An 18358-nucleotide genomic window follows, 5' to 3' on the forward strand; every position below is an offset into this window, starting at 1 on the left:
GCAACATCCTGGTAAACCTCTTCTGCACCTGTTCCAGTGCCTCCACATCCTTCCTATAATATGGCGGCCAAAACTGCACACAATACTCCAGATGCGGCCGCACCAGAGTCTTATACAACTGCAACATGATCTCAGGACTCCGGAACTCAATTCCTCTACCAATAAAAGCCAGTACGCCATATGCCTTCTTCACCGCATTATTTACCTGGGTGGCAACTTTCAAAGATCTGTGTACATAGTGGGCTAGTGTAGGTTAGGTGGGCTTGGATCGGCGCAACATCGAGGGCCAAAGGGCATGTACTGCGCTCTATGTTCTATGTTCTAATCCCTCTCTGACCTCATTCTTTCTACTGGGCCCATTTTGATTTAAGAATTTGCTTGCCTGGTACCTTACTGGATAAAACACAATTTCTTAAAGTTAACTATTGAGAAGACTGAAGCCATTTATTTCAGCTCTTTCTGAAAATGCCTGAGCCTCACCTTCAATTCCACTCCACTCTAGCTCACTGTCTTACATTGAACCAGATTAGTTGTAACTTTGACATAAGCCAACTTCCTAACTTCATACCCTCTATTGCAGAAAGATTACTTACTTCTACCTCCATAATATTTCTGTTCCTGCCTTTTCCATGCTTGTTACTTCCAGAGTTGGCATTCCATCCTCCTTTTTATATAAACCCAACATTATCCAAAGCAACTGACAGAGTAGGTGCGGTGTTTGAATGTACAGGAAAATCACTGCTGGATGTGAAAAGATTGTTTGGATGGTTAAGAAAATCTCTGTCAGATGTGAAAAGATTAGGAGAAAGTGAGGATTGCGGATGCTGGAGATCAGAATCGCAGATCAGATGAAGGGTTTATGCCTGAAGTGTTGACTCTTCTGCCCCTTGGATGCTGCCTGATTGACTGTGCCTTTCCAACACCACACTCTTTGGATGTGAAAAGATTGCTTGGATGTACCTCCTATTTCAAGGACTGCAATTTCCCCTCCCACGTGATCAACTATGCCCTCCAGCTCCTCTCCTCCACATCCTGCACCTCCGCCCTTGAACCCACCCCTCCAACAAGAATAGAAATCCTATGGTCCTCACCTTCCACATCACTAATCTCTGGACACAGCTCATTTTCTTCCGCTATATCTGCCCCACCAGATCCCACCACCAGAGATATATTTCTCTCCCCACCCCTATCTGCGTTCTGCAGAGACCATTTCCTCTGTGACTCTCTTATTAGGTCCACAACCCCACCAACCCACTTTCCACCTTCCCTTGCTGCCACAAGAGGTGTAAAACCTGTGCCCACATCTTCCCCCTACCTCCGTCCAAGGCCCCAAGGGATCTTTGCACATCCAGCAGAAATTTTCCTGCACATCCAAACACCTCATCTAATGTGTCAGATGTGATCTTCTCTACATTGGGGAGACAGGACAGCAACTCACGGAATGTTTCAGGGAACATCTCTGGGAAACACGCACCAAATAACCCAACCACCCTGTGACAGACCACTTCACTTCCTCCTCCCACTCCGCCAAGGAATGCAAGTCCTCGGCCGCCTCCACCACCAAAACCAAGCCACCTGATGACTACAGTAAGAATGCCTCATCTTGTGTCTTGGGACCCTTCAAACACATGGCATCAACATCGACCACTAGTTTCCAAATCTCCCCACCCACCACCTCACCCCAGATCCAACCCTCCAACTCAATACTGTCCTCTTGACCTGTTCATCTTCCTTCCCACTTATCCACTCCACCCTCAACACCGACCTATCACAATCACCCCCCACCTGCATCCACCTATCGTCTTCCCAGCTATCTTCCCCCCTTATCCCCACCCCACCCTCCTACTTATCTCTCAGCCTCCTTCCCCCCACATTCCTGATGAAGGGCTTACGCCCGAAACGTCGACTCTCCTGCTTCTCGGATGCTGTCTGACCTGCTGTGCTTTTCCAATGCCACACTTTCAAATTAAGTATTTTGTTTATCACCAGTCTGGATTAGAGGTGATGAAGAACTAGATATGGAATGAGCTTGGATTGTGGAAATGAATGCCAAGTATCATAATGTGATCTTACTATTTAAATGTGCTTTTGCAATTCATCAATCCACGTGTGGGGAACAACAAACCGTCTTCAATGATGCTAACCTTAGGGAATATTTTAGGGAGGCAAATATAATTTGCATGACTTTTCACACATGCAAATAAAACAAGGCTAAACTAATAGAATGAACAGAAAATTACTAACTGTGAACTGGCTTGATTAAAAGGAAACAGAACATAGCAGTTCACAGGAAAAATAAGCTGCAAAGCAGGCAATTTACATCACAATCCATAATTTACCGATTGACAGTATCTCGTTTCATATAAAGTTTGCTAATGAGACCAACTCTATCACATCCAAAGTCAACAATATTCCGAGAAACCTGGTTCAATGAAATGTAAGCTAAAAACATCTGGAATGGGAAACCTTCAAACTTTTAGGTCCAAGATAACTCACATCAGCAACTGACCTTTCCTTTTAATAAAACACATCAAATTCCTTCCAAAAGTTCATTCCAAAAGGATGCCCAGACAATGCTATCATACCTTTACAACTAACTATCCTCCTTTTTAGCAGTTATGATCCAACCCCCCTTTTTGACATAAAAACTGGGTCATTACTCAAAGCCAGCTCCAGATGTATTAGGTCCTGAGGAGATCTGCTCCTAATCTCCAATCTCTCTCAAAGCTGATAGAATTTGGATCTGTTCTGTCATCCTCATTATGTTAATAGATTGTTCACTTTAACCCTTTTACCCTTTACTAATTTGAAACCCTGCCTCATCTCACTAACCCTTCTTTTCCTTCTTTGAGCACTCAATCCAAAACTGTGCTTGATACTCTAGGACATGTCTCACCATTGATTGATACTGTCTCAATAATATTTATTGTGCTCTGTAATCTGATTGAGACTACATTTCACATGTCAAAAGGTGGTTTAAGAGAATGATATGAATACTTGATTGTCCCTATTAATAAAACTGATGCCACTGAATGTAAACATACCCAAAACATTAAAAAGCTCTGATGTTTTCTGGAATAATTTTCTGTCATCAAACTCAAATTTTAACATTAAACTCTATATTGTGACTGATCAACCACTCGCAATACCACAATATAACCACTAGATGCCATATGCCTTTACTCGTCCTGGATCTGGACATGATGCATTTAAACAATGAAGAATGCTTCTGACCTAATTATGACAAACAATGCTTGTCAAATAAACTACTTATGTTTTCATTGCAAACCCTGTGAAGCACAAGGTCCTGGCTTCATGGCGTCAATTCACTGCAGTATTCCCCAAACTATAAGGATTGTGCTCCTGCTGTTGTGGATGACACCTTGGTCATTCTGAACTTGACTACTCAATGTCAATGATATTTTACTAGTCAAGCATTGCCAGATACTGAGTGCTGCCTCTGGCCACATCAAATGTTGTTTATAAACTGTATAGATCTGGGAAGCAGGGCTCAGAATACAAACAGAAATTGCACAGTAGACTGAATATTAATCTATCTAATTTTCACTGTCCTGCAGCTCTAAATATATTGGTTGTCAAATCTATGGGAAAATCCCACTGATTTATTGTCATTGCATGTATTTGTTTCCACTGTTAAAACAGATTATTTGCATTAGCCCATGCATGTTCCTGGCTTAAAAATGCTCATCTCCACAAAACAGCTTGCTTCCCTTTTCATGGAGATAACAATTGCTACATGCAATGTGTGTGTAAAGTGGTGATTTTGTTTTGGTTTACATTCACTTTAAGCTTGCCCTTCAACTTTGCGTGGAGCAATTTTGAAAGGCAAGCCTTCTTTCTAGTCACGTGATCGATTTCATATTTTGACTAGGCTCCATTCATCAGCATTCTTGAACACTGGGAACAGAGCACCATCCCCACCTACATTCCCACCATTCACCAGCTTTCCTGAACACATGGATCATCATGTCTACCTGCATTCCCTCCATCCACCAGTCCCCCATAATACAGATCACATGGATCACCATATGTCCACCTACAATCTCTTCATTCACCAGCCTCTCCTCCCTGAACACTGAGCACTACCTCCACCTACTTTCTCTTCCAGAGCAGCCATTCGCTCCTTCAGGTGGAGTTGGAGCCTTTCATTTGATTCTGAGAGCAGTCGATCCACCGTGTCTGACAGGCGTTTGTTATGCTCTTCGTTCATCTTTTCCCGTTGGCGAGCCTACAGTCACAAATAGAATCATGAGTAATTATAAGCAATACTTAATTTTCCTTAAGCCTACTTTGCTAGATATCTTCCTAGAGAATAAATTGGGTTTTTACAACAAGCTGTTTCTGTTACCAGCCATAAATGAGCAGATTTATAAAACTCAACTTCACAATTTACCATGGTGACACCTGAACTCACTAAATTGAATACCATAAACACCATGTTACTGCATCTTTTACAAAAAACAGTCTGTTAATAGTATTAAAATTATTATAAATTTAGGTGTAGCTATATTAGGGCAATATCCACCTTAGCAGTACAAAAACTTTATTTTAATAAAATTAAAAATTATTCTGCTTCTCAGAAAACAGGATGATAGAGTGGTAACCCCACTGGAAAACTAATCCATAACTCCATGCCCTGTTAATTCATGGTTAACTCAATTCTCCTCTGCAATGGCTTAATCAGATCAAAAACATTAGGGATAGCAACAAATGTTGGCCTTACCACCAATATCCATAACCCATTAAAGAATAAAATGTCACCTATATTTTTATTCGTTTCCCTCTCATTTCTTCTGCTTTTCCTGATAATTTAACTTTTCTCTTGTTAATGTAACCTATCATAGTGTCATACAGGATGGAAACAGACTCTTTGGCCCAACTCATCCATGCCAACCAGGTTTCCTAGATTGAACGAGTTCCATTTGCGTGTGTTTGGCCCATATCCCTCGAAACTTTTTTTATATATGTACTTGTCAAAGTGTCTTTTACACATTGCAATTGTCTCTACATTTCCCCTGCAGTTTTCTTAAACTGCTGCAGTCCATATTCTGTCCCACATTATTAATCAATAGTAAAAACACATTTCTTTTCCTTCCTTCTTGGTTATGTCTTTCTATTTTGGATGTGGAAGCAAGTCTAAAAATGTTAGGCGGTTCAGTGGAAAAACAGAATTTACATTTTACATTACAAACAGGACAGTTAAAGGGGAACTGGTACAGTTCCAAAAGGTATTCAGAAAGCTACTACATATTGGTTACTTGGTAAGAGAAGAGTACATAGTATTAGAAGCATTACGGAATGAGGATTACATATCTCATATAAGAGAGAGAATTAGGATAAGAGAGACATTTTCAGGATGGCAACATGTATCTAGCAGAGTGCCGCAGGGATCAATGCTGGGGTCACAATTATTTACAATATATATGTCAATGACTTCGATGAGGGAATTGAATATATTCTATCGCTGCTTCAGTCGATTCCATACAATGTATGTATTTTATCGTTTATCGCTAAATTTCTTCACTTCTTCCTTACTTTTCAGCTTCTTCATTCCCAACCCTGTTTCCACAAAGCTTTGAGTTGCAAGCCATTGTATAAGAAAGAATTGATGTGGATGAGGACACCATGGTAAAGACTCTCAGAATGATGACTATCTAAGGTAATAACAATCAGGTGAATTGTCTTGTTCAGACAGAAGCTGCTGAATATTTTATTCTGTGTTATACTGAAATTCTTGTTCACTTTGATAACCCTGGCATTCAATTTTTCTAAGTTTCCAACACTTTAATTTACCAGCACACTGTTATCTACAATTCATTCTTTGCAGATTCCCAATCAATATTATTCTGCTTTTGCAAATTAAGTCACAATTTATTAGTATCTTCTCAGAGTATAGATTTGACGTGGGTGCATCAAATTGCCCCACTTGGGAACATCCTTGTGTCAAATATTGCAGACTACAACTTACACACTTACTGTGCAACTTTTGTCTGTAGAGCTCACCAATATGGCCCTACGCTTCATATCACTGTAGCATTAACTACAGACTATTGTACAAGACTAGCAAAACTATTCATGTCTTCAAAATGGTCAGACGCTCCATCAAGATCTGTATTATCTTCTTTAACAGCAAAAATCTCAACCTTACACTAAATGGATTGGTATATTTTATTCCCCAATCTGCCATAAAACAAAGAAATAAGTACTGAAAGAACTGATATATGTAGGCAGCCAGTGATTAATTCATTAGAAGATTTCACCTAATTTACTTCCAAATTTCCTCAAGGCGTTTTCTGCTCAAATTACATATTACATACCCTTCTATAAGTAACAATAGAAGACTTACCCTTCCAAGTTCTTGATTTTTTTCTTCTAGTTGGCTCTCCAGTTGTCTTAAGCGCTCTTCTATGCTCCCATGCCTCTCTTCTGCCTAACAGAAAGGGAAGTGAAAGGCTATTATTGATTCATATAGTTGTTTTACTTTGTCAATGATGCCTGATACTGAACTTGGAGGTGCTATATGACCGTAGTTGATCTTGTCTTCAAGATAACACTGACAAATCAAAACTTAGCAATCTGTAGTCAAGGGAAATGCATTTTCAGACAGATTATCTAATTTATAGTACACTACTACATTTTCAGGATTTCCAAATTATTTCAAAATATCACTCACCTTTTGAGAATAAGTTTAGTCACGTCAAACTGAATTAGAGCACAGCAAGTTAGATCATGGATTTTTAAAAACTATCTAATTTTTATTTGATGCGAAGGTGAGCTAATATTCTTGGATGAAAGGAACAAAAGTCTTTAGCATATCAGTTTACTCATTTTGAAGATTATTCATGTATAAGGAGGCACACTCCAACTAAATGAGTGATGTGCACTCAGAACCCTTTAAAGTTTCCACTCTGAGGACAGTCCAAGGCTTGAACTAATGCTAGAGCTGCTTTTGGTCCAGCTTACACTTGTGATGTGGAGGAAGGTACATAGCTCTATGCAGGAACACTGCAATTGCCAAATAGAAGAGGATTAAGACATACCTAGAATGTTTTCTAATAATTTTGAATGTAACATGGTACAATGAGAATTGCTGACTAGTTGCAGCATTTAGTCATTTATCAACAAGTTGATAACAAACATAGAATGAGGTGAGGTGAACCTGTCATGGAAACAGGAGAGCCAAAGTCATCTGTTCCCCTTAAAAATGTTATGCTTACCAAACAGCATGTTTCAAATTACTCAGGTACTATACCCTAAAAATACCACTTCCTGAATTTTAAATTTAAAGATATGACATCCTTCCATTTTAATCACAAACTGATATCACTTTCTCTTCTTATAATCAAGCAAGTGCAGCCATTCTCTCCATATGAAAAGCTTATTTTCTCTGCCAGAAAGGGAAAATTAACAACCATGATGATTTTGAACTATGGCATACACTCAAGTGATAGCTGATTTTATTAAGTGTTGGCCATAACAGCGTTAGTTTTTCGTAAACCTCACGCTAGTTTTGGGGGCGAGGCTGGACCAGTGAGTCTTTTGCACAAATGCCCATTCCTTTTACAAACCATCAGAAATGCACAGATTGGGGCAGCTGTTGCCTCCTGATTTCAGAACCATGGTCAGCAACCACTGAGGCAGCATTGTTAGCAACATCTCAGAGCAAATTACTCCAGATGATGGACTCTGTACTGTAAACTAATAAAATGCTGGAAATCATAGCAGGTCAGGCAGCATCCGTGGAGAGAGAACAAGCTAACATTTCATGTCCAGATAAGCTGATGAAGAGTCATCTAGGCTCAAAACATTGGCTTGCTCACTCTCCACGGATGCTGCCTGACCTGCTATGATTTCTAGCATTTCTTATTTTCAGAGTGGTTAGCTGCATTGGTAGCTCCAACGAACCAGCGTGGATTTCAACTTCTTGAAACTATTACTCATGTAAAGCTAATGTTCTATATTTGCCCTAAAAATCTAAAATCAAAAGCTTGACATTTACAGGTATGTGAAACAAGATTGCTAACTTTATTAGCCCAGAAATAGGCAGGAACAGAGCAAGTCTGCAATCATTGCTTAATCTTGGAAGATTGATTTACTGCTGATGTAAGAACTCTGATGAACCCAGCTGAACTTCCCGTGGGGATTAACAACCGACTCGAGACCATCTGCTTGATGTCACAAACAACAAGATAGCTACAAGTTGTGAGTGTTTATTTCCCTTGACTCGAACAAGGAAGTAAAGGAGACTTTCTATGCCAATCTTGACACACTGTTGTCAAGCATCCCCATGAAGGACAGGAGAGGGTTGGTTCAGATCACAACCTTTGAAATGGCACCATAGGAGGGAAAGATATTGCCAACATTAACTCCAATGGAGTCCTTCTTCTTTCAAAATGCACTGAATACAACCTCACAATCATAAACATACACTGCCGTGAGAAAAAAACAAATTCAAAGCATCTTGGAGGCACCCATTCTCGAAATAATGACATCTTATTGATTATGTCATTGTTCACTCCAGGGATGATTGGGACATGAATGTCACCAGGGCTACGATTGACTCAGATGACTGCTGGACTGATCACCATCATATCCATTTCACAATGTCTATCAGAGTACACAAAGAGGAAGGTTCAGTAGAAGCAGACTTTGTTGAGATTCAACATCAAGAGCCTAGGTGACACAGTCTGCTTAAATCAACCATTCCCAATATCTGCAGTAACACTTTCGGGTACACGTCCAGTAACCTTTAGGACTAATTCAATGAGAATGATGCGGAAATTGAACAGCTCATCTCCAAGAAAAGGACAGCCTTCTGTGACTGACAGAATGAAATCAACTGTAAGGCCAAAAGAAGGGCCTATGTCAAAGCTAAGGGCTGATGTCCAAAAGAGGAGAAGGGAGCTCACAAACAAATTATGGATTAGATTCCCCACAGTGCGGAAACAGGCTCTCGGCCCAACAATTCCACTGCGACCCTCTGAAGAGTAACCCACCCAGATCCATCTCCCTCTGACAAATGGACTGATAAAGCCTTGAAAATCTAGCAGCTGGCAAATGCTGATGACACAAGAGGCATCTTTAGTGCCACCAAGGCAGTACACAGGCCAGGCTACCATGGTCTAAACTCACTCAATTCTAAAGAGTGACAAACACCACTCAAGGACAATGAGACAGCAAACACCTGCTGGAGAGTGTATTTCCAATACTGCCTCAACGTACTATCAATGTTAACTTGGAAATCATTAACTAAATCCCTCAGCAGTCCATGTAAGGTGACTTGGAAGAACCTCCTAGAGCAATCGAAGTACAAGGTGCCATAAGGAGCCTAAGAAACAACAAGGCTGCTGGACCTGATGGGATTCCTGCAGAGATCCTAAAGGAGAGTGTCCGACAGCTCCATGAACACATACACGTTTTGCTCTTGAAGATTTGGCTCAAAGAAGAACTCCTCTTGGAGCTCAGGAATGCTCTGATTGTGACTATATTCAAAAAGAACATAAGAACATATGAACAAGGAGCAGGAGTAGGCCTTCCGGCCCTTCGAGCCTGCTCTGCCACTCAATAAGATCATGGCCAATCTTTTCGTGGACTCAACTCCACTTACCTGCATTTTCACCATATCCCTTAATTCCTTTATTTTTCAAAAAAGTATCTACCTTAGCTTTAATAGCGATTACTGAAGTAGAGTCAACAACTTCCCTGGCCAAGGAAATCCATAGATTTACAACTCTCTGAGTGAAGAAGTTACTTCTCAGTTCAGTCCAGTTCTAAACTTGATTCCTCTAATCTTGAGGTCATGCCCTCTTGTCCTAGTTTCACCTACCAGTGGAAACATCCTCTCTATTTCTATTTTATTGATTTCCTCCATTATTTTATATGTTTCTATAACTTCCCCCCTCATTTTTCTGAATTCCAATGAACATAATCCCAATCTACTCAGCCTCACCTCATAAACCAATCAACTCCAGAACCAACCTAGAGAACCTCCTCTGCACCCCCTCCAGTGCCAGCACATCCTTTCTTAGGTAGGTAGACCAAATCTGCACACACTACTCCAGGTACGTCCTCACCAGCACCTTGTACAGCTGTAACATTACCTCTTAACACCATTAGCAATGAAGGACAAAATTCCATTTGCCTTCCTAATTACTTGTTGTACCTGCAGACCAATCTTCTGCGATTCTTGCACAAGGCCACCCAGGTCCCTCTCCAAATCTGCGCGCTGTACTTTTTTACCATTCAAGTAATAATCTATTTTCCTGTTACTCCTACCAAAATGTATGATTTCACATTTACTAACAGTGTATTCCATCTGTCAGACCTTTGCCCACTCACTCAATATATCTGTGTTCCTCTTCAAAGTTTCAGTAATCTGCACACATTGCTCTGCCACTCATCTTAGTGTCATCGGCAAATGTTGACACCACACACGTGGTCCCCAACTCCAAAACATCTATATAAATTATAAATAATTGTGGTCCCAACACCGATCCCTAAGGCACACCACTAGTCACTGATTGCCAGCCAGGACAGCACTCATTTATTCCCACTCTTTGCTTCCTGTCAGTCAACCAATCCCCTATCCATGCTAATACTCTACACCTAACACCATGCTTCCTTATCTTATGCAGCAGCCTCTTGTGCGGCACTTTGTCAAAGGCCGCTTGGAAATCTAGATACATCACATCTACTGGGTCACCATTGTTCACCTTGCTTGAAATATCTTCAGAGAACTCCAAAAGATTTGTGAAGCATGACCTGCCCTTCATGAACCCATGCTGTGCCTGTACAATGGGAGAATTTCTTTTGAGATGCCCTGCTATTTCTTTCTTAATAATACACTCAAGCATCTTCCCTACTTCAGAGGTTAAGCTCACTGGTCTATAATTCCCCACCTTTTGCCTACTTCCCTTGTTAAAACAGTGGTGTCACATTTGCTATTTTCCAATCTGCTGGGACTGCACCAAAGTCCAGCGAAGTTTGGAAAATTTCTGCCAGTCCACCTGCGATTTCTTCTGCCATCTCTTTCAGTACCCTGGGATGCATTCCATCAGGGCCAGGAGACTTATCTATCCTTAGCTGCATTAGCTTACCCCACACTAGCTCTTCCGTAATAATAATTGTTTCCTGGTCCTCACCTACCTTTGTCTCTTCGTCACTGATTGGCATGGTATTAGTATTCTCCACTGTGAAGACAGATGCAAAATACCTGTTCAATGCTTCAGCCATTTCATCTTATCCCATAACTAACTGTCCCCTCTCATTCTCGAAAGGACCAACATTTACTTTAGACACTCTTCTTTGTTTTATATATATTTAGAAACTTTTGCTATCTGTCTTTATATTCTGGGCTAGTTTTCTTCTCATACTCTATCTTATTTTTCTTTATAGCTATTTTTGTGGTTTTCTGTTGACCTTTAAAGTTTTCTCAATCTTCAAAAGATGACAAGGCTGACTGTGGGAATTACAGATGCATCTCCCTTTGGTCAACCACTTGCAAAGTACTCGCACATGCCCTTGCCAATAGACTTCTGCCGTTATCTGAGGCAATATTCCCTGAATCCAGAGGAACAACAGGTATGATCTTCACAGCACATCAATTACAAGAAAAACATCAGGAACAGAAACAATGGCCTTACATTGACTTCATCAACCTAATGAAGACAGTTGACACAGAGAACCGACGGGCTCTCTGGTGGATTCAGTCACAATTTGGCTGCCAGGATGCAGAGGCTGCTGCATGATGACATGTCTGCGACACAGTTTAGCAACCATAGGTTGGAGTCTGAACCTTTCACTGTGGAGATAAAGGTCAAGCAGGCCTGTATCATCGCACCCACCCTGATCAGCATCTTTACTGTTGCCATCCTCCATCCCACTGGCCAAACCTGCCAAAGGGAATTCAAATAATTTACTGTATGGGTGGGAGGCTGTTCAACCGTAAAAGTTCAAGGCCAAGGGCAAGGTTTCCACCACTTCCATCTTGAAGTTTCAATATGCTGATGACATCATCACACCACACTCTGTGGAAGGTAAACATTGCATCATGGATGGTTTTGACAAGGCATATAAGCTCCTATGCCTTACCCTTAACATAAAAAAGACTCTAGTACTCCATCAACCACAACCCAACAGTCACTTCATCTCTCCTACAAAAAGGGTTAACAACCATTCCCTTGAAAATATGGATCACTTCCCATTCCTTGGCAGCCTTCTCTCCTCCAAGGCCAACACTGATGCAGAAATACAAAACCATCTGAGCTGTGCCAGTGGACCCTGTGACAGGTGTTCGAAGACCATGGCCAAAAGGCCCAGACTAAACTTCTGGCCTACAAATTCATTGTCCTTCCCACTATACAGCATGGAGTAGGCACCATAAAGCACCAAAACAACTTCACCAGAGATCCCTACGAAAATTCCTGCAGATCATCTGGGAAGACAGGCGGACTAAAACTAGCATCTTGGAGGAGGCCAATATAGCCAACATCACAACCACTACAATTCAACAACAACTCCGATGGATCGGCCATGCCATCCAAACGCCTAACTCATGTTTCCCGAAACAGATCATGCACTCCCAGCTGAAGGAATGTCAGGGTGCATCTGGTGGCCAAATGAAATGCTTCAAGATAACGTCTGGACAAATCTCAAGAAATTCCACATCAATATCAACAACTGGGAGGGCATGGCTACAAATCAGAATCAACAAAGAAACATTATCCAGCAGGAAACCACGGAATCAACTACTGCCGTGCCACTGAACAGAAGCGACTCTTGGGCAAGGAGAGACAGAACATCAGAAAGGATGTTCAGTCTCTGATGAAGGGCTTTTGCCCTAAACGTCTATTTTCCTGCTCTTTGGATGCTGCCTGACCTGCTGTGCTTTTCCAGCACCACTCTCATCTTGACTCTAATCTCTAACATCTGCAGTACCCGCTTCTGCCTATAACATCAGGAAGGCCCATTCACCATCACCTCCAACCACCATCACCTCCCCATTGCCCACACTGCAATAGAATCTGTGAATCCCTGTTGGCCTCTTCAGTCATCTGAAGACCCACAAATAGATGCCCTTACGGAGATCACTGATAAATACATCTGATCTCAGCAGTGATAATGTTGCTACACTAAAAATGCACACCTTCTGACCACTCCTTCATAGAATTATAACCTCTTCCCCAACCCTAATCACCTCTTACCAAACAATAATATCCCCATGTAATGTTCCTGACTTTTGCAGAATAATGACTACAGCTTACACTGGTCACTTTTGACAAAGATTCCACAACTTCCTTTATCTTTTAGACTGTAGTGTATTGAAAATTGCAAGGTACATGTTGCCCACTTAAGGTTACTATGCACAGATACACTGGCAGACAAAGTCTTGAAAGAGAATAATGGAAATCATGTTTTAATAGGGCATCTGCATTTCTTCTTCTGAATTTTATCTTGCTGACTTCCAAGGAATTCATAGTTTGACAAAACATCTTGTGATGATACTATGGCTTTTGGTGGTGTATTTTGTCATTCATTTTAATGAGAAAAGGCTGTGACAGAGATGACTAGCAGTCTGCACCAGAGCTAATAAAGTAAACACTTTGAGGGGCCATGGGTGTTTTATTTTTAAATGGAACAATAAAAGCAGCCTGAGTGGGGAGGGGTCAAGCTTCCACTGAGCCAGCATTTTTTTTTAGTTTTAGCATTCTGCAGTTGATAGGGTCCTGAAGCTGAATATGGAAGCTGGTTTTCCTCTCTCTCTTACAGCTGCTAGAATTGCATGTGAGACAATCTATTCTTTTTACTGAATTTTGCCTTTGCCAAGGGTTTGTTTATGGGATAAGACCATAAGACGTCCGTGCAGAAATTAGGCCATTCAGCACATTGAGTCTGCTTCACCATTCAATCATGGCTCATAAATTTCTCAACCCCATTCTCCTGCTTTCTCCCTGTAACCCTTGATCCCCTCGACAATCAGGAACCTATCTATCTCCATCTTAAATGTACTCAATGACGTGGCCTCCACAGCTTTCTGTAACAGTAAATTCCATAGATTCACCAGTGTCTGGCTGAATAAGTTTCTCCTTATCTCTGTTCTAATAGGTCTTCCTTTTACACTAAAGCTGTGCTCTCGGGTCTAAGTCTTTCCCACCAATGGAACGATCTTCCCTATATTGGAACAGTTACTGTCTGGTAGTTAAATGATCTATTATTCTGTTAAGTTTTCCCATTGAGTTAAGTTATTCCACTTCTTTCTTTTGTTCTATTTTAACTACAGTGTACGAACAAAGTGTGTTTTGCTTCAAGACTGGTAGTTTGACCAATTGAATTGCTCCTGGAACACAACACTTGGCACTTGCATTTAAAATAAGAAAAAGTTAGGAGCTCGGTTATCTTCTTCATATATTTTCAGGGGGTTTGGTCTGGTCTATAACAATCTTTTGTGCTTAAATATAAATTAATTACATCAATGCAAAATCACACTTTATGTTGGTAATGGTTTCTGCAGGTTATTAAAATCTCTGCTGGCTCCCAAGAAATTATGTTCTGTTCTAAATGTACACAGCATTTGCATTTCTTCCTGTCCACTGACCAATAATGATTTTGAAAATAAAGCAAAATAGGAAATAAGGAATGACAGGTATCTAATCCAAACTCTACAGAACAGGAAGGAGAACAAGTATAAATTGCTGTAAAAGCTATAAATGTAAAAACAGAAACTGCTGAAATTGCTGACCTTATCAGTCAGCAGCTGTGGAGGAAGTGTTAACATAACCGTGCAAATTCTTCTATTTGTCCACTATTCCCACAGATACTGAGTGAGCATTGAATGTTTCCCAAGTCTGTGGTTATCCTCAAGCATTTGACTTTGCCCAGGATCAATACTAACATTTTTCAAAAGTAGAAAGAAAATAAGTTGAATTGATTGCATTACTAATAAGTGATGTATGAAAGCTGTACAAATCAATTTCCGTGATGAATATAAATGTGTTTACTTTGGTTAAATTAACACGGCTCCAAACAGTAATGACTAAGACCATGACTGGATTAAATGGGTTTAATGGAAGCATTGTATGCTTTGGAAAGAAGGAAGTCTTTCAGGCAACTATGCCAGTGCCAGTTCTTTGAAGAGTTATCCATTTTAGACAGATACCATTATAGAAATTTAAATTAATGTCCAAGTAACAGCAACGGTACAGGCACCAGCACAACAAGAACAAGCATTTCAACCTTGGAATTCCATCCAGCACTTTTATTCTGAGTGTGAAACTTCCTGGGTCTGAAAATGATCAACAAAAACGAGAACTTCTTTTCACTTATTCCCACACACAGATCTTTCTTGTCAATGAATTAGCAACAAATATAATGAAAATTAAATTAAAATGGTACCAATATTGGGTGGATTTTTCATGGTCAGATAGCCATTCTGCTCTTTTATACATTAAGAATGAACTCTGCATTTCCAGCAGGAGATTGCAATCATGGATCCTACAGAAATGTGCAGTATGCCTTAGTCCTCTTTGTTCACATAGTGCAGAATAGTTGGAGAGGCAAACCTCTCCTCCTTTATCCACAACAGTAGTTGCCATATTCTGTGATTTTAACCGGTACATTAGGTCCTGAGGGGAGACAGAGTGTGTCAAATCCTGATGGGGGAGAAGGTGGGTGGCCCAGATTTCAGGTCAGGGTCTGGACAGTGTAAGGATTTGGGAAGAGGTGCAGTTGGGGTGGGAAAGGTGTGGCATGGAGTAGTTGGAGGAGGGTCAAATTAAGTTAGTCAGGTGTTTAAACTCAGCTTTTAATTGTCTAACCTTTCCCAAGTAAGTACTAACTGCAGTAAAACCCTCAGAAATCTTTGATTTAATGGATACTTTTGGAGGGTTTTAAGAATTGTCGAGGGGAGTCTTCAACTCCCAGGCAATTCCCTCAGAGTCAAATAGAGTGGGAATTCTAGGGGATCCTGAAGCACAATTTCCACCTGCAGAAACAACTATCTAGCCATTGGAAAATCCGGTATATTTGAAAATTGAACGTCATTGTAAGTCTCTTGACAATAATGCTCTACAGGTTTTAGATACTGCAATAGTCCCAAACACAATTAATAACACGTTGTTAAGAATCTGTCAGCTTAAAGATATCAAATAAACTGTGAAACTAGCACCTTATCCTTGAGAACATTGTTAAAGATGTTTTCAGTGTTAATTCTCAGGCCACAAGTGTCACTGGTAAGGCAAGCATTAATTGGCCATCCCTAATTGCCCTTGGGAAAAAGGAGACTAACTGTCCTGTACTTTTGCATTTGTGGAGTGACATGTACAAGGGCCACAACATGGTTCCGTCACTATTTCCAGGATTTGATACGTATTTAAGCCAGGATGGTGTACAATTTGCCCTTACGCTTCTGATGGAGGTGATCAGGGCTTTCGCGAAGCACTGCTCCAAAATTTCCTGCTGTGTTGCTGCAATATAGCCTGCTGACAGCACATATCGCTGATGAGTTCACTCATTTACAGCAAAACATTTCCTTGCTGTGGCACAATCTTTGTTGCAAAGATTGATCTGGCAGCCTGACCACTGGCATTCCCTCTAAGCTCAGAGTGTGCTATTTTGTCCAATAACCTGTTGCCATGTTATCACGCAGAGCTTGTTGCAGAGTGAACACTACATGGGCTCCCATACAAAACTAATTAAAGGTTCAATGCATGGAAAAAAAGCTTGCACAAAACCAAAACCTTACACGAAATGTTGGTAACCACCCAACATTTTTGATTAGGCTTTTTGTTAGTGACAAAAGCAGACATTAAAGCTAGTTTAGCTCCACGTTTCTTTGTTTGAAGTTTCTTCCTCCTTCATAATATATGGATGGGGAAGGTGGATTGCCAAGTAAATTATCATGGCAATTTAAAGGAAAAGAATAAATGAGGTTAATGCTGAAATAGGAAGGAGAGTAGAAAATGGAAGTAAAAAAAGTGAAGGCAGAGGAGTTTCATTGTAATGTTAATTCCTGGTATTGACTAATTTAGTAGCTTAGCTAATTTACAATAAGAAAATGTTTGAAACTTCTCCTTTCATTACAAGAAAACTGTTTAATGCATCATCATAGAACTCTTATTTCATAACTCTCACAGATAAAGGATTTTACCAATCATCTCTCCACAACACATGCTTTATGGCTGTGTCTTCATTATTCAGGAAACAATTTATTGCTTTCTCATACATCCAGCAACTATCTAATCCATCCTTTGGAGAAAGTAAATTGGAAGACATTCACAGACAGTTCAGAGATTTAAGGAACATAAACAATACTTGACAACTTGCCTTCATCATTCTTGGGAAGGAAGGGCAAATGGGTCAACTTCAAAGCACCAAAATAATGACAGGACTACTGTTTTACAGTTAACTACTGAGCTCAATAATGAACTTTACATGTGAATTACCCCTGCAGTTTTCAATGCCACTTGTACTGTGAGCAATGTTGAAGCTGGCAAGTACTTGTTAAGAGCTACATCTGATTTATTTTTTGCAGAGGCAACTATAAAAGCTAGCAGGACATGAGGGGAGTTTCCTTTAAAAATCCAAACTATTTCCCAAATCAGCATAGAAATAAAGTTCACAAGGGAATTTTTGAAAGCTTTTTCTATTCACTGAGTATGGCATGAATATATATAAACATTCTTGTTTGGTTCTTGATATTTGTTGACAATGGTTATTAGATAAAGTATTCCCTTTCTTGCTCCTACTTCAGGTCTAAATCCATACTGTTTGTAAATCTCTACTTCAAATGTGTTTTATTTCTTTTTATTATGATTTTCAAAGTCACTTTAATGAGATGACTCATTAAGCTCAGAATTCGAAAATGATAGCACTCCATTGCTTTGGGTTTCTTAAGTAACATAATGAATAATGAATGCCTGAAGTCACTTGGAATTTATCCTTTGGTATATAATTAGATCACAAATTTGAGTCATCACTTCCAATTCTGTTTCTCCAAGGGCTTTTAGATGTTCTATTGTGATTTAATTTATTTGAAGAGCTTTTCTGGCACTCAACAAGTTCAAAGCATTCCTTACCTCTAATATCATTATGCTTTGTCCATCATTTGCCTCTATATCTTGAGGATTCCCTTCAGTTGAGTCATTGCACAACTCTCATATATCTTGGTCATTGTTTTGCTCCTGCAGCCCTTTCAAACAATACTTTGCTATCTTTGTCTTTTAGACATACATTACCTGTTCTGATTCCATTCTTTCCATCAAAATTTCACCTTCTCATACATAAGTCTCATCTTGTGATTTCTTTTCATTCCCAATACTACATTACACACTTCATCACACCC

The 18358-nt window shown here is 40.1% G+C and overlaps 1 protein-coding gene across 8 annotated transcripts in view; it reads right to left on the minus strand.

Moving 5' to 3' along the window:
• ppfia4 (PTPRF interacting protein alpha 4) overlaps positions 1 to 18358 on the minus strand; it is a 699006-nt gene that overhangs the window by 77610 nt on the left and 603038 nt on the right. For all 8 annotated transcript variants that reach the window (XM_043716872.1, XM_043716871.1, XM_043716866.1 and 5 more), the window contains 2 exons: positions 6368 to 6451; positions 4118 to 4249 (listed from right to left, as the gene is read on the minus strand). In XM_043716872.1, the coding sequence (XP_043572807.1) occupies positions 4118 to 4249; positions 6368 to 6451 (216 nt within the window). The remainder of the gene's footprint in view (positions 1 to 4117; positions 4250 to 6367; positions 6452 to 18358) is intronic.

The sequence above is a fragment of the Chiloscyllium plagiosum genome, chromosome 26, assembly GCF_004010195.1.
Source record: "Chiloscyllium plagiosum isolate BGI_BamShark_2017 chromosome 26, ASM401019v2, whole genome shotgun sequence".
Classification (NCBI taxonomy): Eukaryota; Metazoa; Chordata; class Chondrichthyes; order Orectolobiformes; family Hemiscylliidae; genus Chiloscyllium; species Chiloscyllium plagiosum.